This window comes from Cervus elaphus, chromosome 20 (genome assembly GCF_910594005.1).
Source record: "Cervus elaphus chromosome 20, mCerEla1.1, whole genome shotgun sequence".
Lineage (NCBI taxonomy): Eukaryota > Metazoa > Chordata > Mammalia > Artiodactyla > Cervidae > Cervus > Cervus elaphus.
Genome location: NC_057834.1, coordinates 95623614 through 95650865, shown reverse-complemented (window position 1 = coordinate 95650865; position 27252 = coordinate 95623614). Strand labels below are relative to the sequence as shown.

General features: G+C 38.9%; 1 protein-coding gene and 1 pseudogene across 4 annotated transcripts in view; both read right to left on the bottom strand.

Annotated features, from left to right (window-relative positions):
- PTGER3 (prostaglandin E receptor 3) overlaps positions 1–27252 on the bottom strand; it is a 237919-nt gene that overhangs the window by 51616 nt on the left and 159051 nt on the right. Inside the window, exon 3 of one of the 3 annotated variants that reach the window (XM_043878849.1) lies at positions 13074–13232. The exons of the other annotated variants lie outside the window; for them this stretch is intronic. Within the exon in view, the coding sequence (XP_043734784.1) occupies positions 13089–13232 (144 nt within the window). The 3' untranslated portion in view covers positions 13074–13088. Of the gene's footprint in view, positions 1–13073; positions 13233–27252 lie in introns of those variants that run through there. 3 annotated transcript variants of the gene reach the window in all.
- Positions 4076–6164, bottom strand: LOC122678241 (annotated as a pseudogene). The gene has a single exon (XR_006336046.1). The product of XR_006336046.1 is annotated as an SIN3-HDAC complex-associated factor-like (transcript).

The following is a 27252-nucleotide window of genomic DNA, read 5'->3' as shown; positions in this document are numbered from 1 at the left end:
CTTTTGCTGATCATTCTGCATGTAGTGGGTCATAATTATCATAATTCTTTCAAACCAAATGGATATTTTGTCCTTGCTAAGAAGCATCTTTTGTTTTTCTTTGCTGGTGGGGTAGATGAGGGGAAGAGGAGTCTCACATTTCTAAATCCATGCTTTCTGATATTTCTTATGCTGGGGAAGTAGCTACGGTTGGCTTCCTTTCAGTTCAGTTCTAGTTCCTCTATGTGAGATTTGTTTATTGCTCTTGAAACTTATTTTCCAGTGAAAGTGAAAGTCGTTTAGTCATTTGTGACCCCATGGACTACATAGTCCATGGAATTCTCCAGGCCTGAAAACTGGAGTAGGTAGCCTTTCCCTTCTCCAGGGGATCTTCCCAACCGAGGGATTGAACCCAGGTCTCCCATATTGCAGACGGATTATTTACCAGCTGAGCCACAAGGGAAGCCCATTTTCCAGTGAAACCCCTAAATAATTTCTCTCTGTTTTAAATTTTGCAACTCCTTGATGCCTTCTCTATGATGCTTTAGAGAAAGTAAAGCAGATTTAAAAAATCAGTTTTACATGTGAGACGCCTGATTTTCATCAGCTATCATTTTCTAGCTGGGTGGTTATGCTGTTTCCTAATATGCCAACACTCATATTCAAACACAAACTGTAGACGAGTATGTATAAGAGCAGAGAAATATTTTCTTTCTTCCATTATGTTTGGATGTAGGATTCTATTTAGAACTCTCTGAGGAACAAAAAATAAAAAAGGATGGGAAAAAACAGTTTCATGGGGGTTTAATCCTGCCTGGAAAGCAATGAAGCAGCAACGCTGTCTCCATCTCTCTTTCCTTTTGGTGGTAATCAAAGCACGCAGTTGTGGGTGTTGACGCTTTGAAAATCAGCAGAGCTGTAACATGTACTCTGGCTAGCAGTACCCTGGCCTTTCTCCAAGCTGATTTTTTTGTGAGACAGAGAACAGCCTCAACAAGCCCGCTGATGGAGCAGAAAAAAGCAGCAGGAGTGACTGTATTGCCTGAGACATCTGGTGGGCATGAAAGGTACCAGGAGATTATCTTTTCCCGTCTCAGGCAGATCCAAAGCCTCTGAAAACCCACGATTTAAAGGATGAATAATAGATGCTAGAGAGAACCACAGGGAGGGGTAGGGAAGCTCAGGAATAGCAAATGTACCTACATCAATCCTCATATTCCATTCATCCTCCCAGGCTTTTAAATTCACCTGAGACGCTGGGAAAGAGATGTGAGCTATTCTGTAATGAGAAAGTAGACCTTGACTTGTGTATTTGGGAACTTTTTCCTTTTTTTAATGGAAAGACAATGTGGAACATGAGATATAGCAGGGCTGTTAGCTATCCATGCACTTGTGCAAAGGAGGAAAAAATCTTTCTTCACTTCACTAGGGATCCTCCCCTCACTTCTCCCTGGCACCCTTGTGCTGTGATCAACGTGCATACAATTTGCAGCTGCCCTGGGTTAGAGAGGGTCGCCATGCACTGCAAGAGTTTGGAAGGTTTGTTAGAAGATACAGTGCTTGAGAGCTGCTGGCTTTATCTGGTGTTAAAGAAGCCTTCCCTTCTTTTCATGTCACCTTAGTGTAATTTACATGCTGCTGACCTATTCCAGCTAGGTCTACGCTAAATCGCCCTTTTGCATCTTAACCTCCCCTAAATCTAAATCCAGTTCACCAAGAGAATTTCCACTTAAGATTGTGCTCCATCTTGTCGGTTTATACTTTATTTGTGTTCAGTTAATAATGAATATAGTTATTTTATTCCTCTGCTGGACAAGTTTAGTTTGACGATGCAAAAGCAATTATTTTAATTTTTTAATTTATATATAAAGATTAACATGGCACATATTCAGAAAAAGTTAAATTACTGAAAGAAAAGTAAAACAAGAATTATGATGCCAGCTGAACAATGTATCAGTGTTCAGAATAGATTTATATTCTCGACTAGTAGAGAAGTCTTTGCATAAAGTTTATGCCCTATGGTTTTTGTTTTTTTTTTTTCCCTATGGTTTTCTTCTTGAAGTAATTTGTTAAATGGTTTCTGATGTGATATCTTAGTAGAAGCTTGAGCTGAGAAGGAAAATGTGAGATCATTAACTCCTCTTGAAAGCCCCATGTGTCTGCAAGGACTACTTGTCCCTTCCCTTGGGTCAGTTTGCTTTCTTTACTATTAAGAGCCACCTTCCATTTTACTTTATTAATACCATTGCTGTTTTCCTGTCCTTCATCCCCAATGTCACTCTTGACCTTTACTGTGGGACTTATTTAACTGAAGTTGTTATACATCAAACAATCAGGAATCCTTCTCCATCTCTTTAAGAAACTTCATTTGGTGTTTTCATGTTCCACCATTTCTTTTTATTTGTTTGTTTATTTTTTCTTTATTTTATTTGTTTATAATTTTACTGCAGTATGGTTGACTTATAATGTTGTGTAGTTTCGGGTATACTGCTGAGTCAATCAGTTATACTTACATATATTCACTCTCTTTTTTTCTAAGATTCTTTTCCCTTTTAGGCCAACACAGAGTATTGAGTAGAGTTCCCTGTGCTATACAGTAGATTTTTGTTATCTACTTGACATATAGTAGTGTGTATACGTCAATCCCAATCTCCCAAATTATCCCTTCCCCTCTAAGGCCCTGGTAAGCATAAGTTTGTTTTCTATATCCGTGACTCTGCTTCTGTTTTGTAAATAAGTTCATACCTTTTTTTTTTTTAAGACTTGTATCTTTTTTTAAGATTCCACATTTAAGCAATGTCATATGATATTTGTCTTTCTGTCTGACTTGCTTCATTCAATATGACAATCTCTAGGTCCATCTGTGTTGCAGCAAAAGGGGATTATTTTATTCTTTATATGGCTGAGTAATATTCCACTGTATATATGTGCCACATTTTCTTTACCCATTTCTCTGTTGTTGGACATTTAAGTTGCTTTCATGCTCTGGCCGCTGTAAATAGTGCTGTAGTGAACACTGGGGTGCATGCATCTTTTCACCTTATGGTTTTCTCTGGGTATATGCCCAGGAGTGGGATTGCTGGGTCATATGATAGTTCTATGTTTAGTTTCTTAAGGAACCTCCATATTGTTTTCCATAGTGGCCATACCAATTTATATTCCCACGTATAGTGTAGGAGGGGTCCTTTTCTCCACACCCACTTCAGCATGTATTGTTTATAGATTTTTTTGATAATGGTGATTCTGACCTATGTGAGGTAATACCTCATTGTAGTTTTGATTTGCATTTCTTTAATAATTAGTGATATTGAACAGCTTTTCATGTGATTTTGGCCATCTCTATGTCTTCTTTGAAGAAATGTCTGTTTAGATATTCTGCCCATTTTTTTTTTTAATTTTCTAATAAGACTAAATTTATTCAATACCCTAGTAAAAGTTTTGATTATAAGTATCCAACAGTATAAAAAGTACAAAACAGATTTGTAGATTTCTAATATATTAATACAAAGTGCATGACTACATACAGTACATCCTACAGGCAAAGAGAGGTGGAAGGGGGAAAGAAGACTGTGGTTGAGGTCTAGTAATAAATAAATAAATACAGAAGTAGAGATGATCCATATTATAGTATATTCTACCACCAATACTGCAGCCAAAATGTACAAAAAAAATTTCAAAATAACTCAGGAGGAAGATGATAATGGCTGGGGTTCTTGTAATACACCTCAAAGTCTGTGGGAGCACTGACCCAACTCACTGTGTAGTCTGTGCATATGGTGGCTTGTAGTTTTTTCCAAAGGAAGAAATATAAAATTTTAAGTTTTGATTAAAAACTATAAAACTATAGGGTACCCATAAAAAGTGGCTCACTCTCTTGCTATGTATACTATCCAATCTTTAAAATCCAGTTTTAAAAATAAGCACTGAGTCATGTTTTACCAGGGAGGCTAACGATCCTTCCTCATTATGAAAACGGGTGATATATTTTTCCTGTACTTTTAGAAAAGAGGCAATAGATAGTACTTTGGTTTGGGTTCAAGTAAAAGGCTTTTAATGAAGGTTTTAGAATGGAAGAGCTCCACATTTAGGCTGTAGCATCTAACACCTCAATGTTCAGAAAGCCTGACTAAAAGAAGCCAAACCAAAACCAACCCACTCAGCATTAACACACACCTCTTTTCTTTTAGTAGACTTTTAATATAGAATGAAAAAAAAAAAAAAACAAACCCAAAACCCTAACAGGTTAAAACAAGTCAAACAACCATTCTACACAGATAAAACCTTCACAAAGGTCAACTGAAGTAATCCAGAGCTAAAACTGAATTGTGCAGATTTTTCAGTGAAGTCACCAGTCACGTAACATAAATTATTTACACACTTGCAAGCCCTCTAAGAACTGTGCCCCAAGAAGCATTAACCTTTGTTGTTTTCGTGTGCCATCCTAAAGACTTGCACATTGTTATTTTTCAGATAATCTAACATTTTTAATAGAGAATGTTCTCTACCAAGTGGTAATGCTTTGGTACTATTCATATAGGATTGCTTCTCCTAAAGACTTGACATTTCCCCAAGAGGAACTTTGATTCTGCTTTAAGTTTTGATTCTGCTTTTTAAGTTTCATATAAATTAAAATCTGTATCAAATATCAATATGGAGGGAGGTGACACAGGATGCAACATATACAGTCAGGTTACCTCTGCCTATTTAGAAATTGCTCCTTCAAGATATTCGCACCAGAGAGCTGTCTGTCCCGCTTAATATTCAGTAGTACAGGTTTGAATCACCAGAACCTTGGCAAGACCTTAATATTTCAGTTATTAACAACTACCTCTAGGGGCAAGTCCATGTTTACTGAGTTATGACAAATTTATTATAATGAAGGAAAACAAGTGTAGCCAGCCATCTTAAAAAATGCCCCAACCACTGCTTCTCAAAATAGAAAGACTAAAACTACATACGTTTATCATACAACAAATCCCATCTCTGTCCCCTGAAAATTCCCCTAATTTCATTCATTAGAAGGGGATTTTTAAAAAAGACTTAAAGAGCACTTTACAGCAGCATTCAGCTTTCCTATGAAATACTCAGCATTTTAAATATTATGTACACTTCTTTTTTTATCTCTTAGTAAGCTTCACTGGCTTCAGAGTTTGTGGAACTGGAGGAAAAATAACCCATTCAAAACTATTCTACAAATCCATCTTTTTGGCAGAATAGCAGGTATCCAAATTAAAAATAGGAGGGTCATTTTGTTGCTTTGTTTTCCAAAATTTAAATCATTTTTGCTCCCCGTCTACATAAAGCTTAGTCACCACTCCTGAGTGGAGATGGGCAGAGGCTCTGGCCCCTGCTCCTCCGGCTTCTCAGCAGCTGCTTTCTTATTGCTGCAGCAAGGCTTGAATAGATGTGTGTCGATGAGGACTTCCCCAAAACGGCCTTTATAGATAATGCCACAGCATATTTTCTGTCTTTTTCAGTATGTGAGATCTAAAAAGGAAAACACTGGCGTTCTGTTGGAGCCAGAAGCCATCTCTGTATCTGAGCCATCATCTGACTGGTTACTGTAACAGGGAGACTGAGCTGGAGAGGCACTTGAGGTTGTACTGTGAGCATCAGAATTGTGGCGTTTAAATTCCTTCTGCAGTTTACTGATCTGGTTACTTTTTATCCTGTTTCCAGATAGAGTTTTCACTTTCTTTGGTTTCAGTGTAGTCTTTAGACTGGGTCCTGCCCTTGCATCTACCACATGATTCCAGTTTTTTTTTGATCCTGCTGGCAATTTCTTCCATCTTTTCACAAGCAGGACACAGGCATTACAGATATCTCCTGAACGAGTCTCATGTAACCCAAAACAGCTCTGGAAATCCTTTTCATAGCGTTTACTGTCAGTGAACCGAGAACTGGAGGATTTAGCTCTGCAAATGCAGCAGCCCTCTATACTTCGGTACATCTTTGGCTTGTGAAAACCAAACATCTTTTCTTCTGGGCAATAGCCTTCCAAAAGCAGCCGTTTCACGCGCAACAACGATCCCGAGGGGCGCAGTGCACGCTAAGTCAACCCCCCCTTCAATCGCTCCCTCCTCCTCAACAGCCTTGTCTAGAAAGATTGTCTCCTGCAGTTCTGCAGTTGCTACCGCTGGCGGGGAAGGTGTAGATTCCGCTTTCCCTCTGCGCACGCGCGGCTCCCCTGCCCATTTTTTTTGATTGGGTTATTTTATTTTATTTTTTTTCCTTTCTTATTTTGATATTGAGTTGCATAACTGTTTGTATGTTTTGGAGATTAATCCCTTGTTGGTTTCCTCATCCACCATTTCAGCTCAATTCAACAATTATTTCCTGATGGAAAATTATAGACCATGAGGGAAAGCCCTTGGGGCACAAAGTCAAAGGAAACAAATGTAGACCCTGAATTCAGTGAGCATTCGGTGGACAATGGCAAGAGTGGTAATGATAACTGGCATTGTTATTCTTCAACACTCACTTGAAGGCACTCTGTGTGCATTTTCTCTTTTGAGAGACAACCCCAATGACAACCCCTTGACATGGGCATTCTTGTTATCATCTTACCAATGAGAACACTGAGGCTTATAGAGGATAAACAGTTTTCTTATGATCAGAAAGCCAATAAGTTGTAGACTTGAGATTTGAAATGATCCCCTGATCAATCTTCTAACTTCTACAAAATAGTTGAAGATAAAAGAAGTAGACATAAAAACAACTGTCACACAAATATTGCCCCATTATTTCATGTTACCATTCACCTTGAGTGCCATCCTTTTCAAACTCCTTATTATCTTGCTAAATGATACTGTCATCTAATTATCTGCCAGAGTCCAGCTTATCATTTCCTAGCCATTTATGCCATTTTACCAATTTTATCACTTAAATATCCATCCTCCCAGACAAGTATTTTTTTTCTTACTGTAACAGCCAGCTCTCCTTCTCAAACATGGCCTTCCCTGACCTGATCTCCACGTTGCTACAAAATAAAATGGCTTTATTGTGTTCCTAGTCATAATCTTTCAATCGCTCATCTTAAGACAAAGTTCAAACTCAAGCCCTATTACTTTCTTTAAATACAAGCTATCCTCTCTGGAACCTGCTTCTTTGAGGCAATGAGTTCTACTCATCTTGCAAAGCTCCCGTTTATCTTCTCCAGGAGGGGCTTCTGCAATTCACTTTTTACCAGGTTGGATTAGGAGATGAGAATTCTTGTATAGCTGGCAATGCCACTGTGGTACCCCATTTACCCCACTCCATCTTTTTCTATTTCTGACCTTAGATCATGAGTTTCTAGCAGGCGTGGACTATCGTTCATCACACAGGCACTCAACTAACAATCATTTAATGAAAGAATAAAGGAACAATAATCCAAAATTATTTCTATCTGATTTTGCTATGCATTTCTTGTATTCCTATTTGATATAAACACACTCACTGGGCTTCCCTGGTGGCTCAGATGATAAAGAATCTGCCTGCAATGCAGAAGACCTGGGTTTGATCCCTGGGTCAGGAAGATTCGTTGGAGAAGGGAATGGCTACCCACTCCAGTATTCTTGCCTAGAGAATCCCATGGATAGTGGAGCCTAGTGGGCTACAGTCCATGAGGTCGGAAGAGTCAGACACAACTGAATGACTAACACTTTGACCTGTTACTAGAGATGTCGACCTTAGACTGACAGTTATTAATAACTATTGATAAAACAGCCAGAAACATTTCAGTGAATTTTAAAGGCTTAACTAGCCCTGCTCCTTTCCTCCCTCCTTCACTGTTACCTTTTGTAGAGATTTTCTCTTTCTCTCTCACTCTAACTGGTAAAAGTGAATCGCCCCTGGCAGTCCAGTGGCTAGGACTCTGTGCTTTCACTGCAGGGGATCCAGGTTCAATCCTGCATGCCTAGTGGTGTGGCCATAAAAAAATTAAAATAAAATAAAAATACATTAAAAAAAGAAAAAAAAAACCTTTCAGTTTTAAAATATGTTGACATTGAATGATGTCTGTGACTGTTAGAGGAAGGCTAGTCAGAGCCATGTTATATCCATTTGTGGTTTTAGACCAGACGCTCTCTAAGGCTGGAACTGTGTTCTTGATCCATTTTGCTTGTTTTAGAGCTTGCCGACTTGCATAACATTCTTTTTCTCTAACAACAACAATCATAAAAATAGCAGTCTTTCTTGCAATCTTACTCATAGCCTAAGGAAGGGAAGATTGCAAAAATTATTCCAATGTAAGATCATCAGGGGAGATCCCAAAAGGTCCTAACAATGCTTAGCAAATGCTTTATATAATTTGGAGATCTGAGTAAAAGAGCCATGTTCTGTGAGTCTTAGACAAGAGCGTTTGAAGTTGCATTTAAAAGCGGGATTGCAACAAATCAACAAAATCTTCGCTATGAAATCTCACATAAGTGGGTAGAGCAAATCCAAACTGGCCTGAGCAATGTTGAATAGGCCAGCAATTTATTTCTGTATAATCAATCTATGAATAAGTATTTTGGATCACTAACTATATGACCTCTAGTGTGAAGTACATAGAGTTGATAAAGTAGAACCTGGAGGTTCAGGGGAAAAAAGACTGGAAGCAAACAGACCTGCATTTCAATCCTGATCTGTCACTTATTAGCTGTAGCCTTGAGGCCTATCAATGAACTGCTCTAAGACTGTGTTTCCTCATCTGTACAATGGTGATAATAACTCTACCTCACAGGTTTGTTCTGGGATTTACACAAGATATTCACAGTGCTCAGCTCAGAGTAAGGGCTTAGTAGGTGGTAGCTGTCACCTGCTGACATCTATTTAATGAGCCTTAGCATCAAGGACCATTCATCTCAAATGAGAAGTACACCGCAGAAAACTGCTACAAGAGAAAGTACATCTCTAATGTTCTGTGTAATCATACAAATAACACCAGTCCCTCCAAGGATAAACACAACCTTGCCTTCTGTCTTCCTCCACCACTAATTGCGACCTTCACTGAAGCAAGAACCTTCAGATAACTTAATATCATACCCACAACAGATCTTAAAATATATATTAAATAATATTTCATTGATGTGCTTTCTGTGGTTAGGTGATTGGCTCCTAGAAAGCAGAAACAAGGTCTACTTTTTTTTTTCATGCTTGATGACTACTGAGTACAACTTTGAATTAAACTAAGGATAAAACAAAACAGTTCAAACTGAATCTAGTTTATTAGCTCCAAGATCATTGTCTTCTTCAGGTAGGATGAGAGAAGGTACTTTTATGTATCAGGCACTGTATACTTATGTTACCAAACTTAATTTTAGAATAATCCCCGTGAAGTAGATATTGGTTTCCCCACAGTATGGAGGAGACTGAGGCTCGGAGCCATGCAGGCCTTTCTAAAGTCATGAACCTGAGTAAGTGGCAGTGTGTGATCTAATCTAGAACAGGCTGATGCCTTCTCCTAGGGCCACTACCTCTTGTTTCAGCTCTAGGACTATGACGTAGAGAAGGATATGTGAACAGAAATATCTGGGAATTGTGGTGGAGGGTCTGGGAATGTGCCAGGAATTGTAGTGGAGGGTCTTGTTTACTCTGCTGTGCTCAGTCATTCAATCATGTCTGACTCTTTGGGATTTCATGGACTGTAGCCTGACAGGCTCCTCTGTCCATGGAATTTTCCAAGCAAGAAAACTGGAGTGGATTGCCATTTCCTACTGCAGGGGAACTTTCTGACCCAGGGATCCAATCCGGGTCTCTTGCATCTCCCACACTGGCAGGCAGATTCTTTATCTCTGCACCACCTGGGAAGCCCTTTTCACTCTGCTAAGTATACAGATACCCTGTAATACTGTGACTTCCTGATGAGGCAAACTCACCAGATCTTTCACCAACATCTGGCTTACCCAGTTAGGCAACGAGATCATAGAGAGAAATCATTATATTATATAGAATCCAGGTCCCTGAGTTCATATGTCAGTGTTCATGGAGGAATGTGAGATGCCTTATATATGACTAAGAAGTCTTCCTTGAAGAATCAGGACTTTTCCGTGAATGGGTGAGATTTTATTATACAAGTTGTTCAAATAAGTCAGGAAAAATGCCTTTGAAAACTGCTGCCAAGGTGAAATTCTCCAAATGTTCCAGTCAGAAGTGCATTTAGTGCTAGGAAGAAAGGCAACTGAGAGAGTGAATTTGTCGGTAGCTCCCCTGATATTTTAATCGCATCTTCTACATTCTCCAAATCCTATTTAACATTTTATTCAGTTCAACAATTTTATTCTTCAAATAAAAATTTTTAATTCACTTGTAACAGTAAAATCAAAGCACATATTTTGCCCTATTCTAAAATGAAATTACAAATGCCAAGAAGCACATTTTGCTTCTGGTTAGAATGGAAAGTAACCTTTTGAAGGACCTGATAAATTTTATTTCTTATGTAGTTTTGTGATAATCACCAGTTTAACCATGTTAAATACCAAATAGCATTTTGATCCTACAAGTCTGCCAGAAAACTACATTCAACTCCCAGTCTTTTAGATGACCTTGAATAACTTGACATGTTGCAGTATCCTTCTGGTTGTTTGATATGAAGAATATTTGGTTATTTTTTTAATCTTATTGAAGGCAAACATCATTTCTTTCAAAAAATGTGTTCCATAATTGCTCAACTCAGAAAGAAATTTCATTTTTTGGAGTGCTATCATGAACCACAATTTCTGCAGTATTTGGGTCAAGCTTCATCTTTAGGCAAAAGTACATTATTAATAAATTTACTGTCTGCTTCTTGAAAGCCCGCTCTGTATCCCACTCCCCTCCTCACCAAAGATACTTTAATCTTTTCAAGAGTCTTCAGTAGATGTTGCTAATTTCAGTTTATAAATGATGAAACTGAGATTTAAGGAGAGTAAATATTGTGGCCTCATTTATGCAACTAAAAAGTGACATAGACGAGGTCAAACCACCTAGTCCAATCTTTTCACCTGCAGTTTGACTCTCTTAACATTTCTTTATTTTTTCTTTCTTTAAAGATTTTCTCTTCACATTTCAACTCTGAATTTTGCACAGCACTAAGAGTGAAGGGATAAAATTCTGAAAAAGAAATGACAAATAGGAGAAATTATATATAAAAAAAGGTAAGCCATGAACTTTACCCATCCTTTTCTTTTTTCTTAAAACTACTTGACAGTCTACAGTCTATCCTCTGTTTATGTGCAGGGCTTTCTGAGTAGGTCAACTACTGGTCATGAATATCGACAATCCACAGTTAATGTGATTAGTATTCTGTAGGTTCCAGCAAGCTTGTAAATAAGAGAAAGGGGGAGGGGTCTCAGAATTCAAGTGGTTGCTTATGATCAATCATTGCCTTTGAATAGTGGTTAGTTCTCCTATAAAACTTCAAAGTTGTTCATTCAAGATCTAATGAAAGGGGTGGTTAACATCACTTTGTTAAACCAAGCAAGGAGATGCAAAGCTGTAATTTGGATTTCAGATACTACAAAGATGTGTTAGAATGCTCCGCAGGGGCAGTGAGAGTTTATAAAAACAAATTTCTCTTTCACAGAAACAGCCCATAGCATACTTGAGGAAGAAAATACAAACAGGAAACCAACCAGGTCTCACATCATCTCAGGTGAAGTGTGAACAGTGTACCACTTGAGAGTTTGTTTCATTTGCATGTAAGAGCTGTAGTTTCAAAGCTCAGGTTGAGGTGGTTGCAAAGCAGGTCTCAGCAGTATTCAAGCAGTTGTACTCAACAAAATGCACCGAAGAAACCCTTTCCACAGATCCCTGCCCACCTGTGTCAAAGTCCCCATCAACCCAGGGAGCAATAGGAAGTAGAAGCCGCACAGTCCATGTACTCCTGTTGGTTGATGTAAGGTTGCAGCTACTCTTTCAGGGAAAGGCTGCCCTTTGTGGTGAGTTAATAAGATTCCTAAAAATTTGGGGGTTAAATTATCTTCATTCTGAAATAGTGATGATAATAGACTTCAGGGTTTTTTTTCTGAATGTCCTTACATAACTGAATTACGAGTTGGCCATTGTTATCAGTTGAATTTAGTCCCTCCAAAAGATGTTGAAGCCCTAATCCCCAGCACCTGTGAATGGCATCTTATTTGGCAACAGAGACTTTGCAGAGCAATACTGAATACTCATTGAAAGGACTGATGCTGAAGCTGAAGATCCAATACTTTGGCCATCTGATGTGAAGAGCTGACTCATTGGGAAAGACCCTGATGCTGGGAAAGATTGAAGGCAGGAAGAGAAGAGGACGACAGAGGCTGGATGGCATCATTGACTCAATGGACATGAGTTTGGGCAGACTCTGGGAGATAGTGGAGGACAAAGAAGCCTGGCATGCTGTACTCCATGGGGTTGCAAAGAGTCAGACACAACTTAATGACTGGACAACAACAACTTTGCAGATGATGGAGTTAAAATGAAGGCATTGGGGGAGGAGTGGTGTTTATATGACAGCGTCCTTATAAAAGGGGGAAATTTGGACACAGACAGACACATACAAAGGGAAGAAGAGGTGAAGAGACAAGAGAATGCCATCTCTAAGCCAGTGAATGCCAAAGATTGCCATCAAACCCCAGAAACTAAGAGACAGACATGGAACAGATTCTGTCTCACAAACCTCATAAGGAACCCAATATGCTGACATCTTGATCTCAGACTTTTAGCTTTCAGAGCTGAGAGACAATAAATTCTCGTTATTTAAGCCTCCTAGTTTGTGGTAATTTGTTAGAGTAGCCCTGGCAAACTAATACGGCCACCCTAGGCCAATTCTATACTTTTGTTTCTATTTTGTTTTGCTTTATGAAATTTTACTAGATCTTAAAAGTGCCAAGTCTTAGAATCCTTAAACTAGATGAAATTATGTCCTATTTTATACTGTAAAATATCTTATCTAAGTTTTCTGATAAGTCATCAGGGTCCCTATAGGATTGGAGCCTTCCAGATTCGCCTCAAAGGTAGAGAATAAACAGGAGCAATACTTAGGTGTTTTGGAGCCAAACCTAGAAAGCATCTCACTTTTACTTGAAATTCCAAATATGGATTCTGGATTTCTTTCCATGTAGTTAGAGTAGAAGTAAAACTCTAGGTGCTCCTGGTATAGAATATAAGGATCAAATGCTTTTCTATCCATGGAGCTGGTGATTCTCAGAAGGTTGAGGATAGGTGCCCAAAGACTGTGGAATACCTCTTCCTTTTTCTGTTTGATTCATCACAGAGTCCTCATCCCTCATGGGTCTTGGGAACTCTTTCTCTTTTCCTTTCTCCTCCTAGGGAAGGTACACAAGAGGACATTATGGACAGTGAGTTATCTTTTAGCAGATCATGCTTAAATCCACTGGTGAGTGACACATTTCCATTCCTTCTAGATGGACTTGAAAAAAAATCTCACCTGAAATTCACCCATTTATTTATTCATGTGTTTATTCAATGAATAATTAAAAAAAAAAAAAGGAGACCCAGGGACCCATTGTCACAAAATGACTCTATAAATTATATGTGTCAAGAATCTTAAACTTCATTTTATAGATGGGAACACTTTGCTGTTGTTGTTCAGTCACTCAGTCATGTCTGACTCTGTGTGACCTCATGGACTGCACCATGCCAGGCTTCCTTCACCAAATCCTGGAGCTTGCTCAAACTCATGTCTATTGAGTCAGTGATGCCAACCAAGCATCTCCTCCTCTGTTGTCCCCTTCTCCTCCTGCCTTCAATCTTTCCCATCATCAGGGTCTCTTCTAATGAGTCAACTCATCACATCAGGTGGCCAAAATATTGGAATTTAAGCTTCAGCATTAGTCCTTCCAATGAATATTCAGGATTGATTTCCTTTAGGATTGACTGGTTTGATTTCCTTGCAGTCCAAGGGACTCTCAAGAGTCTTCTCGAACACCGTGGTTCAAAAGCATCAATACTTCAACCCTTGGCCTTCTTTATGGTCCAACTCTAACATCCATATATGACTATTGGAGGACCTTTGGACTCAGATAATTGAACTTGTCCATTTCCATAGCTGATAAATCCACCTGCTTGACCTTCTGTATGACTCCCATGTCTCTGTCTCATGTCTCCTCCATATTAAACCTGCCTGTCCATAAAACCCACCAAATGGGTGTATATACAGCATAGTATCATAAGACATTCCCCCATTCAGAAACTCATTTCTCCTAGTCCCTCTATGTCTCCAATCAAAGTCCATCACCTCACCAAAACCTGCTTTAAAACTAACTTGGTCCAAGAAGATGCCCAGATGTCCAAGTTCCTGTCTTTACTCAGTCAACTCTTCAACACTTAGATTTTAAATGGTATAACTTGTTTGTGTTTTTTTGATATCAGTGTGTTTATGTATTTGATTTTTATCTTCCTGAAAGATGATCAGCTCTTCAAATAAGGATACTGTATCTCCTAGTTTCTAGTCTTAACCTTGCTGCTAAGAAGTTGTACAATCTTGGTTATGCCATTTAATCTATTTGTTCCCCATGTCCTCACTGATATAAAAAGGGGGCAATGGGAAAGCTGTGTATGCACATATCTTACCCTACCTAATAGTATATATTTAGTGTTTCCCAAGCATCTCAAGCTCTGGGAAGTGCCTAGGTGAGGCTTGTGGTGAGCTTCTTCATGTGAGGGCTACTCTGGTCTTATCAAAGCAGAGCCCCCCACATCCCTGCTAGGCAACCTGGGCCAATCCTACTGAGTGTGGACCCAGGCAACCCACACTGTTGCCCAACTTGGTCTTCCTATTTTTCTCCTCTCCCTTTCACTTAACTTACAGTCATAAATAGGGCTCCACACCAAGATGTAGATTCTTCTCCACATCCTCTTCACTTTTACAGTTATCATTCTTTCTTCATAAAATACTTTTATACTTCTGGACACCTTGGTCAGTTCCTACTCTTCTAAGACTTGGTCATTCCTCACCTCCCCAGTGAAGCCTCTCCTCATGACTAGTTTGCCATTGAAGTCTATGCAACTGCTATAGCTTGCTCAGATATTTTCCTCTCTGCTTATGAACTGCATCATGTAAAAAGAACCTAGTATAGTGGTTATGAATATAGGGTCTTGGTTTCAGACTGCCTAGGTTTATAATCATCACTGTGCCAATTACTGTGCTTCCCAGGTGGGGCTAGTGGTAAACAACCTGCTTGCCAGAGCAGGAAATGCAAGAGGCATGGGTTTGATCCCTGGGTCCTGAAGATCCCTTGGAAGAAGAAATGGCAAACCACTCCAGTATTTTTGCCTGGAAAACCCCATGGACAGAGGAGCCTGGCAGGCTAGAGTCCCTGGGGCTGCAAAGAGTCAGACTTATATGCCATTTACTAGCTATATGCCTTAGACAAATAATTTCTCTGTGCCTCTGTTCCCTTATCTCTCAAATGAGCATAGTAATAATACTGATCTTCTTGAGTGTTTTTGAGGATGGAATGCATGGAGGCACATAGAATAGTGAACATATTATAGAGTTAACACTATATAATAATACCATCTCATGTTTCTTTTTTTCCTCTGGGATTTCAAATAAGGAGAGAACTATGCTGTTACATCAGAACAAAGTCTTAAGATTTCTCTTTTATTCTGTCTTCTATCTCTCCTTTCTTCTTCCACTTTCCATCCAAGCTTACTCTCTCTCCTTGAAATGTCTGAAGTAATAATGTTCTCCTATACCTCAGCCTGACACTTGAAGAATGCTTCAAGAATTGGACCAATCCTGTATAAAAGGACAGGGTAAATTTGTTACTGGAAAAAGTAAAAAACATGAAATATGTGAAAATTCACTGGGAAGAATTTGGCCCAGTAAGAACATGTGAATTCATTCAAGGAATATTTGTTAAACACCTGCTCTGTAACTAACATGTGCTGCCCAATGCTGGGAATACAGTCCTTGCCTTCACGTGTTTACTGTTTAGTGAGGGATACAGATAAGTATACCTACAATTGGGATGCAATGTGAGTAGTTGCAATAAAGGGAGGAAACCAGTTGCTTTGGTAACATACAATGCGTATAACTCACTCCAGAAACTGGAGAAGATTTCCTAAAGGAAATGGCACCCAGGCTGAGCCTCAGGGGAAGAGTTTCCTAGGCTAATCACATAGGCAGAGGCCTGGAGCAACTGTACTTAGAGCAACTGCAAATTCTGAGAGGTTGAGGGGTAGGAAGAGATGAGCACAGGCCAGATTATGAAAGGATTTTATGCTCCTGCCTGGAAATTACCCTGCAGGCAATGGGGAGCTCTTTAAGAACTTTAGGCAGGAAATGAACATAGTGAGATCTGGGTTTATACTAGCACTAGTGTGAAGGATCAGTTGGACTGCAGTAGAAACAGCATTATACAGGGTTATTACAATAACTGTTGTAAGAAAAAATGCTGAAAACCTGAACCACTAAGAGATGAAAATGAAAAGACAAGAAAAGAGAAGGCAAGGGTGAAAAAATAACCTGGGAGAGAAAATATATAAAGTTCCCACCAGATATTTGGGGACTGTAATTGTACTATGTCTTTTAGTGAATCATTATTAGACTCTTTCTAACATTTCAGCAGACTTTCTAGATACCGTGACTGTGATGGGAGGAATTTTGATATATCCGGAGTGATCTTTGAGAAGTAAGGACTTTGAGAACACGTCTCAGTGGTTGCAGTCTTACCCATGGAGGTGCAGCATTGGGTTTCAAAAAGACCCCTAAAGCTACCAGTTTTCTCCTTAATTTTCTTTAGCATGTTTCTTTAGATACAAACTGTTTCAGGTTAAATTTAATTTTATTTCTTACTCTACAGACTTCTGTCTCTATTTCTCTGCTAGATCACTGCCAAATCCCAAGCTCCTATCATGGACAGTAAATATTTCCTTCTCTGTGGGCAAACAAGTGGGGGAGTGGAGGGGGAATGGCATTGTTCTCTGCTATGTATACAACAAGCTTGACCTTGAATGGCGGCTTTGCATTCCCATTCTGCATGTCAGCTGCGTTTACTGGGAGCCAATTATTCTAACTGATGGCCCTGAGTGATGGAAAATGTGGATTGAATCATCAGAGACTGTTTGAATATGCTTTTATAACTTTTTGCTGATAATTTTATATTATAACTGTAGATAAGTGATGAACTGAGGGAGGAAAGAGACTGTGAACACAATATGTGAAGCATTTCTTTTAAGATCCTATTTGTTTCCTGTCTGAAGTGAGACAGGAAATGTAATGCATTCAGTTTGGTGCATACATTAACAGGATAATTGTCTTTCAGCTCTGTATTTCAATTTTCAGGCCATAAAGAAGAAGTGAGAGATGGAAGCACAGCCTTCTACAGTGGACCACTGCCTTATGAAACTGTGTATACTCTATGAAGAATGTCAAGTTTGTACTGGGAAGTGATCATAATGCATGAATCCACTTATCTTAAACTTCTCCAAGCCCAAGAGATAACGTGGTGAGGTCCTGAACTTGATTGTGTTGATGTTTGAATATTGGAAGTTAGACTAACGGGAGCAAACAGGGAGGTGACCTTAGACACAGTGTAGGGTATATACTAGGAACTAATAGTCTCATGAAACTCAAATGGACTCCTCTTGAGAAAAGCACTGACATGTGATGAGACTGATGCCCAGGTCTCTGGGAAAACAGTTATAAAACAAAACTGAGAGAAAAGGCCCTATAATCTCCTGGGCAATACCTGGACATCTCACTCTGGGCTTTAGAGGCTTACGTACTGTAATTGAAACTTGGGACACTGGCAGATGATGACTTCCGAAGACTGCTTTTACAGTGTGGTAGGTAGCCTTCTATTTTGTTACTCAAATCCCCATAGACCTAAACAGACTTTAAATTCCCAAAGTAAGCCTGGGAGAGCTTAAGAAAATGCATGATCATCTGTATTTTTTTCATATGGAAGCATTTCACACAAAACAAGAATTGTGAAATGCATTGGTTTCAACTAAGCTTTTGCTTGGACTGCTCCAGATATTTTGTTGAAAAAAGGACAGATGATTTCAATTAAATACCATCACAAAATTGAGTGGGTATTTTAGTAGGGAGGTGAAATCAGAAGCTTCCATTGTCTTCTGATGTTTGGCCAATTCCCAAGACAGGCACTCACATTCATTGATTTATCAAACTCTCTTTGACTATCTATTATGTGCCAGACACTGTATTGGCATCTAGGTTATAGAGATGGACAACAGACTGTCTCTTTCCTTCAAAGGATTTAGGATTTGCAGTCCAGTACTTAAGTGAGTATGGCTATTCTGTCTAGGAGGATCTGAGAAGTGTTCATTTAAGAAATCTTTTAAGAAACCATGCAGGGATGCATGCACCCACAGCATACAGCATGCATAACATTCAATCTTCTGTTTACTTTTTCCCAAGCTTAATTTTGAAGTATGAATCTAAGACTGAAAAGGGATACAGCCCCTGAGGGAATGAGGGAAAGTAAACAGAAAAACAAATATGTTGAACTTCAAAAAGACAAAACCTAAATCAAAGCACAGGATTAAGAACTGAGGAGAGAAGCAAGGCTAACACAGTCTCTATATGGGCTTTCCCCTTCATCGTGCAAAGCATTTACTAAAGTAGCATGATTAGTGAGGCTATTCTGTAGCGGTGTGGACAATTTTAATATACTGTATTAATTTTAACATAATATATTGTTAAATGAAAACCAAAAAATAAAAAAAATAAATAAAGTAGCATGATGTAAGATATCAGTCATCACTAATAGTAAAGCTATAGACTTTTCATCAAACAAAAAATACTTCCATAGAAGAAAACCCTGGAATAGATAGAAGTTAATTACCACAAAATAAACTACCAAGTGAGAAAAAAAAAGGCCCATAAGTCAACCTTTCTAAATAATAATTTTTAAATGTCCAAATATAGAGAATAAGACAAATGTGTCAGTAGAATTTGTACCACTGAAAAGAGAATGAGACTTCAGGGCTCTTACTGCAACTGCTCCATAGGGGCTGGACTGGGGGAACCTAGGAGAAATGCCGCCAGTCATTCCCGGTGGTCGCCAAGCTCTGTAGAGGACCTACCAGCTGCCTGGTTCTGGGCTTCATGCGGGGGTAGTACAAAGATGAATGAGTCACCATCTGTACCCCAAGGATGTAATAACACTGAAGCTCTGTCTAGCGGGAAAGCCAATAAATGCTCAACTATAACAGTAAAGGTCAGCCTGCAGTATGTGTTAGAATCAAAAGTAGGAAGCCAAGAATCTAGCAGCTTTGGAAAGAGGAGAAGTCTTCTTTGATGACAACCTAGGGGGTGGATAGGGTGGGAAGGAGGTTTGAGAGGGAAGGGCTATATATATACCTGTGGCTGACAGGTTGATAAGTGGCAGAAATCAGAACAATATTGTAAAGTAATTATCCTCCATTTATAAACAGACTCTTAAAAAAGAATTAAAAAAAAAAGATTTAACAAAAGAGGATAAAAAAAAGTGATCAAGTCCAGAAATGGAAGCAGCAGAAATGGCACATGGAAAGGCACAGAGATAGCAAAATGTGAAGATATTTGGAAAACAGCAGACAGTTCTGTGTAGTTATTTGGGAAATGAGGCAGGGCGGACTTGTGGAATTAATATACCATGAAAAGAATTTGGAATTCACATATTGGTAATGACAGTTAATGAATCAGAGAGTGACATATTGAGTTAAAGGAAAATGAAGTACTTTTAATATCTGATTTAAAAGTGATTTGAATGGTGCCCCTCTACCCTCAAAATATGTCCATGTCCTAATTCCTGAAACCTGTATATGCTACCTTATTTAGGAAAAGGCTATTTGCAGATATCATTAAGTTAAGGATTCTGAGATGAAGAGATTATCATGTCTTATCAGTGTGAGTCCTAAATCCAATGACAGATATCCTCACAAGAGGAGAGGAGACGGATATTTGAGACAGACACAGAGGAGATGGTGATGGGAAGACACAGCAGAGGCTGGAGTAATGTGGCTACAAGCCAGAGAACATCAAGCAAGGTCAACAGCCACTAGCAGCTGAGAGAGGATTCTTTCCTAGGGCCTTTAGAGAGGGGTTGGCCCCGCTGACACCTTAATTTCAGACTTCTAGTCTCCAGAACTGAGAGAGAAGAATTTTCTGCAGTCTTGAATACCAAGATTATAATAATTTGTTATAGTAACCCTGGGACACTAATACAACACTTCAAAACTAATCATGACAAATAAAATGGTAATGAAGAATAAGATTATTCCTTTCACTCTACAAATCCCTTTTATATAATTATCTTATTTTGTTGTTGCTATTTAGTTGCCAAGCTGTGTCTGACTCTTTTTGCGACCCCATGGACTGTAGCCGCCCCTTCCAGGCTTTTCTGTCCATTGGATTTCCCAGGCAAAAATACTGGAGCAGGTTTCCATTTCCTTCTCCAAAGAATCTTCCTGGCCCAGGGGTCAAATCTGCAACTCCTGCATTGGCAGGTGGATTCTTTACCACTGAGTCACCTGGGAAGCTCTATCTTATTTTCGTTATAAATAATTACTATTATTTTCCCTATTTCGTTGTTGAGCCTGAGCTTCAAAAAAATAAAATCACTTTCTTAAGGTGTCAGACTTCTATCCTCAACTCTTTTTACTACTAACCTATGTTGCTTCAGTAATAAATCACCGTCCTCCACGGCAACCACTCCCTCTCATGCACACAGAGCTGAGAGCTTCAAACAATACCTAAGTATTAGTAGCTCTTGGAGTCCTGGGCTGAGAACTAGACTGTTGGAGGAGGGAAAGAAAGGAAGGATCCAGAGGGGAGCAAGATTAAGAGACTCTCCATTTCCCCCCCACACCATGTGGCATATAGACATGGGGGGTCTTTGTTCCCTAATGAGGGATTGAACCTGCACCCTCTGCACTGGAAGCATGGAGTTAACCACCAGACCTCCAGGGAAGTCCCAAGATTAGGAGATTCTCAGTAAGATAAAAACATTAGGGTGACCCTCTTCAAATTTTATTGGATTTCTGTTACTGATTATACTATTAAGATTAAAAATGTTTTGCATCTTCTCTCCTAGTTCATGGGCATGATAATCCCTAACTGAGTTGGTTTAATGATGAAATGAACTATGGATTAAAACAAACAAACAAACTTTGAAAACTATAAGACCACTGTGTAAATGTCTGGGATATTTATGAAAGTGAAAGCAGAATAGTGCTCTGGTCCAGACCAGATTGCACATTAGCATCTCCTGGGGAACTTTTAAAACTTGCTGATGTCTAGATTCTTCCACAGAATTTTAAAATTGGAATCTCTTAAAGTGGGCCTCTAGGATCATTATTTTTTAAAATTGTGTTAAATTATTCTTATACATGCTGCCTGTTGGAGTGGGGAAATGTGAGCTCTGTGGTCATATGGTTCTGGAGCTTAAATTTTGTATAATAGCTTTGTAAGTTGCTATTTCATAAATTTTTTAATCTCTCCAAATCTCTGTTTCTTCAATTTAAAAATAGGCATAATAATACTTAGCTCTTAAAGTATTGAATTAAAAATGTGTACAAATGCTTTTAATATGTACAGTTTAGCTTAGTTTGATTTCTCCCTTTCCTTTTGTATCAATAAAATTGATGGAAAACCAAGGGAATGAAGGAGGGCATTGCATTGAACACATGACATGCATTTCCAAAAATTACTCCCAAGTTGCATTTTCTCAATTTGAAGAAAAGTTGTTTAAAGATATGTTTTTTGTTTTATGTTAAGCCTGAAAGTGAAAATGTTAGTTACTCAGATGTGTCCTACTGTTTGCAACGGGTGACCCCATGGACTGTAGCCCACCAGGCTCCTCTGTCCATGGGATTCTTCAGGCAGGAATACTAGAGTGAGTTGTTATTCCCTTCTCCAGGGAATCTTCCTAACCCAGAGATTGAACCTAGGTCGCCCACATTACAGACAGATTCTTTACCATCTGAGCCACCAAGGAAGCCCCTTATCTTATGTCTGCACAGCAATAAAAGCAAACAGCGTACGGAACAGGCTTCTTATAAAACAAATAGATTCTGAGGAACTGTAAGAGTTCAGATTAACTGTAAACCAAGTGTTTCCTCATTAATCAATGACCTAGAAAAATACCAGGTGTTTTCTGTGATTAGCAAGTTGGATTAGATTAGAGTCACAAGACAGTATTTTGTTGTCAAGGACATTTATGGTCATTGAATGTTAGGTCACCTGTAATGACCAAATGTCAGTCTGTTCACCAATAGAAAGGCTGTTCAGAAATTTGTAACAAGCTAGGGTGATAGTCATAGCTTTTGCTCTTGTTGTAGTTATAGAAAATCTTCACACTGCAAAGCATTTCAGGGTCCAAAGTGCATTTTTATTTTCATTCTCTAGTATGAAAGAGTTAGAGCAGTTGAATCTCAGCAAGAGGTTGTTTTTCTTGAATTAAGCTGCATGAATGAGTTGCTTGTACATTTTGGAGACAAATCCTTTGTTTAATCTGCAATTATTTTCTCCCATTCTGAAAACTAGGAATAAAACTACCATATGACCCAGCAATCCCACTACTGGGCATATAACTTAAGAAAATCATAGCTGAAAAAGGCTTATGTTCATAGCAGCACTATTTACAATAGCTAGGACATGGAAGCAACCTAGATGTCCATTGACAGATAAATGGATGAAGTTGTGGTACATATATACAATGGAATATTACTCAGCCATAAAAAGGAATGCATTGAGTCAGTTCTATGAGGTGGTTGAACTTAGAGCCTGTTACACAGAGGGAAGTAAGTCAGAAAGAGAGAAACAAATTTTATATATTAACATGTATATATGGAATCTAGAAAAATGGTACTGATGAACCTATTTACAGGGTAGGAATAGAGATGCAGACATAGAGACCAGACTTTGGACACAGTCGGGTAAGGAGAGGGTGGGATGAATTGAGAAGGTAGCATTGAAACATATATATTACCATATGTAAAATAAGTGATGGGAAGTTGCTCTATAACACAGGGAGCTCAACTTGGTGCTCTGTGACAACCTAGAGGGGTGGGATGGGGTGGAGGGTGGGGGGGAAGATTCAAGAGGGAGAGACACATGTATACTTATGACTGATTCACATTCTATTGTGTGGCAGAGGCCAACAACTATTGTAAAGCAGTTATCCTCCAATTAAAAATAAATTTAAAAAAGATGATTGAGCACTTACTATATACCAGATACTTTGATAAGTATTGAGGTTAGAAAAATATGTAAGATAGAAAGAAAAGAAGATAGGAAGGAAGGGAGAAAGTCATTGTTCATTTAATGTTTTCTATGTCCTGGAAATGTGATTTTCAGGATGTTAAAGTCTAGCAAAGGAGACAAAAACATAAATAATTAAAGTACAACAATTAAAATAAGTAGAGAATAACAGAGGAGAGTTGTTTTATAATTTTAGTAACAAGGAAATCTTTATAAGCAAGAAGCTAGAAGCATTAAAGAAAAGATTAAGACACCTAGCTATATAAAAACTTTTTCAGAAAAACAAAAAATACTCTAAATAACAAAAAAGTAGAAATATAAAATGAGAAAGAATTTACTAGCCATTTGATAGAGGCTAATTTCCTTAGTACAGAGAGAATTTTGACAAATCATTAGAAAAAAGATCAACAAGATAGAAAAAATGGCAAAGCATGTAAAAAGGGATTGCCAGTGGATTTTTTCATTGTGAAAGACTTATCAATGGTTTTCATATGTCTGAAAACAGATGTAACTTCACAAGAAAGAAATGCACATAAAACAATGAAGTATTGGAGGTTCCTTAAAAAACTGAAAATAGAGCTACCATGTGACCCTGCAATCCAACTCCCAGGTATACACCTAGAGAAAAACCTGGTCTGAAAGGATACATGCACTCCAGTGTTATTTGCAGCACTATTTACAATAGCCAGAACATGGAAGTAACCTCAATGTCTGTTGACAGATGAATGGATGAAGAAGATGGAATATTACTCAGTCATTACAAAGAATGAAATAATGCCCTTTGCAGCAACATGGATGAACCTAGAGACTGTCAAACCAAGTGACATAAGTCAGAGAAAGAGAAATGTCATATGGTATTGCTTATATATGGAATCTAAAAAAATGATGCGAATGAAATCATTTACAAAACAGAAACAGATTTACAGACAGAAGGAAAGGTTATAGGGAATAAATAGGTAGGGAGTTTGGGACTCACATGTACACATTGTTATATTAAAAATAGATAACCAACAAAGACCTACTATATTGCACAGGGAACTCTGCTCAATATTATCTAACAACCTAAATGGAAAAAGAATTTGCTGTTCAATTGCTAAGTTGTATCCAGCTATTTGCAGCCCCAGGGACTGCAGCACTCCAGGCTTCCCTGTCCTGGAGTTTGCTCGAACTCAAAAAAAGAATAGACACATATATATGTATAAGTGAATCATTTTGCTATAAACCTGAAACTAACACAACATTGTTAATCAACTATACTACAATATAAAACAAAAAGTTTAAAAAAAAGGGAAGAAAACTATTTTAAAATTTTAAAACTTTAAAAAAAATTTTTTTAAATAAAACTGTTTTAAAAAGCCTATCAGATTAGGCTTTGAAATTTGATAATACATTGAAAAGGTGTGTGTTAGTCACCCAGTTGTGTCTGACTCTTTGCGACCCCATGGACTGTAGCCCACCAGGCTTCTCTGTCCATGGGTTTCTCCAGGCAAGAATACTAGAGTGGGTTGCCATTCCCTTCTCCAGGGGATCTTCCTGACCCGGGGATCAAACCCAGGTCTCCTGCATTGCAGGCAGATTCTAAAGTGTCCGAGTCACCATGGATAAAAACAGTGGCCTTGCATTTTGTGAGTGGAAATGTAAAATGAAGTGCCTTCTCTGGAAGATAATTTAGTAATATTTACAGGAAGCTGTTGGCTCCCTGTCTGTATCTCCATGACCCTAAATTTCAGTGTTTGCAGGCCTGATTTCCAAATGCCATCATTGCCTGCTGACACTGGTTGTGATATGGGATGAAGGTCATACACTGACATACAATTTTTCTAGACAAGAGGTAAGGGGATAATGGCAATTGTAAGGAGAGTGGATTTGGCTGGCTGCTATTAGTGTCATAGGTATGCTGAGGAAAAGAAATGATAGGCTCAACTATCAATCAGGATACAGTATGAAAGCCAATAACATTCAGAAAATAGCTCTTGGTTTGCTATTGGACCTAGCAGAAACTGGGCTGATTATGGGACCTCAGGTGACTGACAGGAGATGGTTACTGTCAGATTCTCCAAGCCACTGGACTGAACAGGCCCAGCAGTAACCCGTCATACTAGTTCACTTATGATCAGGCATGAGCATGTGCAGGGGAAACAGCTAAATCACACAAGCTGGCAGCCTAGCCCTCGAGGTTTCTTAACTCATTAAATGAATGTCTCTCTCTCAGGTCACACCTATGACTTCACAGAGAGTTCTTATAAACCAGTTGTCAGAGGACAATAAAACCCAGGTCTGAGTCATGGGGAGGTTGGCTCAGTAAATCATGTGAGCCGAAAATAGACCGACCGCTTACGCAGCACAGTTCTACTAAGGGGTGGTCATGAAAGACAGTAGTGAGGAAAAATTATCACCGCTCTGGGCAAAACTTCAAGCACTACAAATGGTCATGAACTTGTGTAGATGGTCAGAGTGGGGCAGGTTTGACTGCAGCGGATGCTGTTGGTATTGTGACCATATCATCTCTCCCCTGGCCTTCGGTTCATACTGGTCAGGCCTCCAGCTGCCAGCTCCTGCATTTCTTTCTTTCACTGGCCAATAAAACCCACTTTATGCTCCTGTGAAATAGGCCAGTAGTGTGAGGAATTAATACCTCCCAGGCAGTGGAATACAGGGAAGCAAGGTGGGGAGTCCCCCTGAGGGGAGGAGTTATTTAATAACTAAGGTTGTAGAGAATTCTCAGGACATTATGATGATAAAAATCAAAATTATTTTTAGTCAAGTTTTTTGTTACTCTTTTAAAATTATCTCCAGATGATCTCATTATTGGCAGAACCAAGGCAGAGCCTTCCCACCACTCTGCTTTTAGAAGCTACTGCTTGGGGGATCATACAAGGGCCCTCAGACAGTGATGGACTGGGCAAGACAAGAGTTAGTGCTCCAAGCACCCAGGTCCCTTAAGATAACTCTGAAGCTTATGTCAATACTGCTTCTGCGTTTCCTCAGCAGGACTGGGCTCCAGGTACGTTTTATTAACTTCCTTTTCTTTCTGTTTCATTTTCCTACCCCTTTTGGATTTTTCTTCACCGCCAAAGTGGTGTATTGTATTTAGATCTCGGTCGTAGGGTCTGCTTCTAAAGGAACCCTATTAAGATGGATAGCTATAAAAATATAAATGTCAAATATCACTCACAGGAATTTATTTTAATGATGTACTCACACAAGTGCCCAAAGACATATATGATTTTATGTTAATAGCAGTAAGTTTCATCAAGTGCTTACCATATACTACACATTAAAGCTCTTTCTGGGTCACAAGTCACTTAATCCTCAGAAACATCTTATGAAATTACTGTTAAACCCCCATTTTACACAAGGGAATTGGAGCATACAGAGGTTAAATAATTTGACTAAGGCTGTAAGAGCTGGACTTCCCTGGTGGTGCAGTGGATAAGAGTCTGCCTGCCACTGCAGGGGACACGGGTTTGATCCCTGGTCTGGGAAGAGTCCACACGCTGCTAAGCAACAAAGCCAGCGCGCTACAACTAGTGAGCCCATACGCTGCAACTACTGAAGTCCATTCACCCAGAGTCCTTGCTCTACAAAAGAAGCCACCGCAATGAGAAGCCTACGCACTGCAATGAACAATAGCCCCTGCTCGCCACATTAGAGAAAGCCCACACATAGCAACAAAGACCTAGCACAACCAAAAATTAAAAAACAAAACAAACAAAACAGTAAGAGCTATTAGTTTAGAGTCAGGGTTCAGACCCAGGAAATCTGATTTCAAGTATCATTCTTGTATCCACTGGGTTTCTTTAGAAGCATACAAGCAAGTGTACTGATTGCAGCATTGTTTGTAAGGCCTAGAAACAGTTCAAATGTCCATCATAAGATGATGGGTAAATAAATTATGGTGTGCCATATTAAAATATTTAGAGCCATTAAAAATAATAAGGCTTATATGCTAATATAGAAAGAAGTTTAACATATTGTCAAGTGAGGAAAGCAAGATTCAGAATACCGTGCTGCTTAGGCTTTCAATTGTGCAAAACCCAAAGCTATGTGTGCATGTATGTTTCTGTGTGTAACTATCATGGGAATAGTTGCTGGGCTAGGAAAGGCCT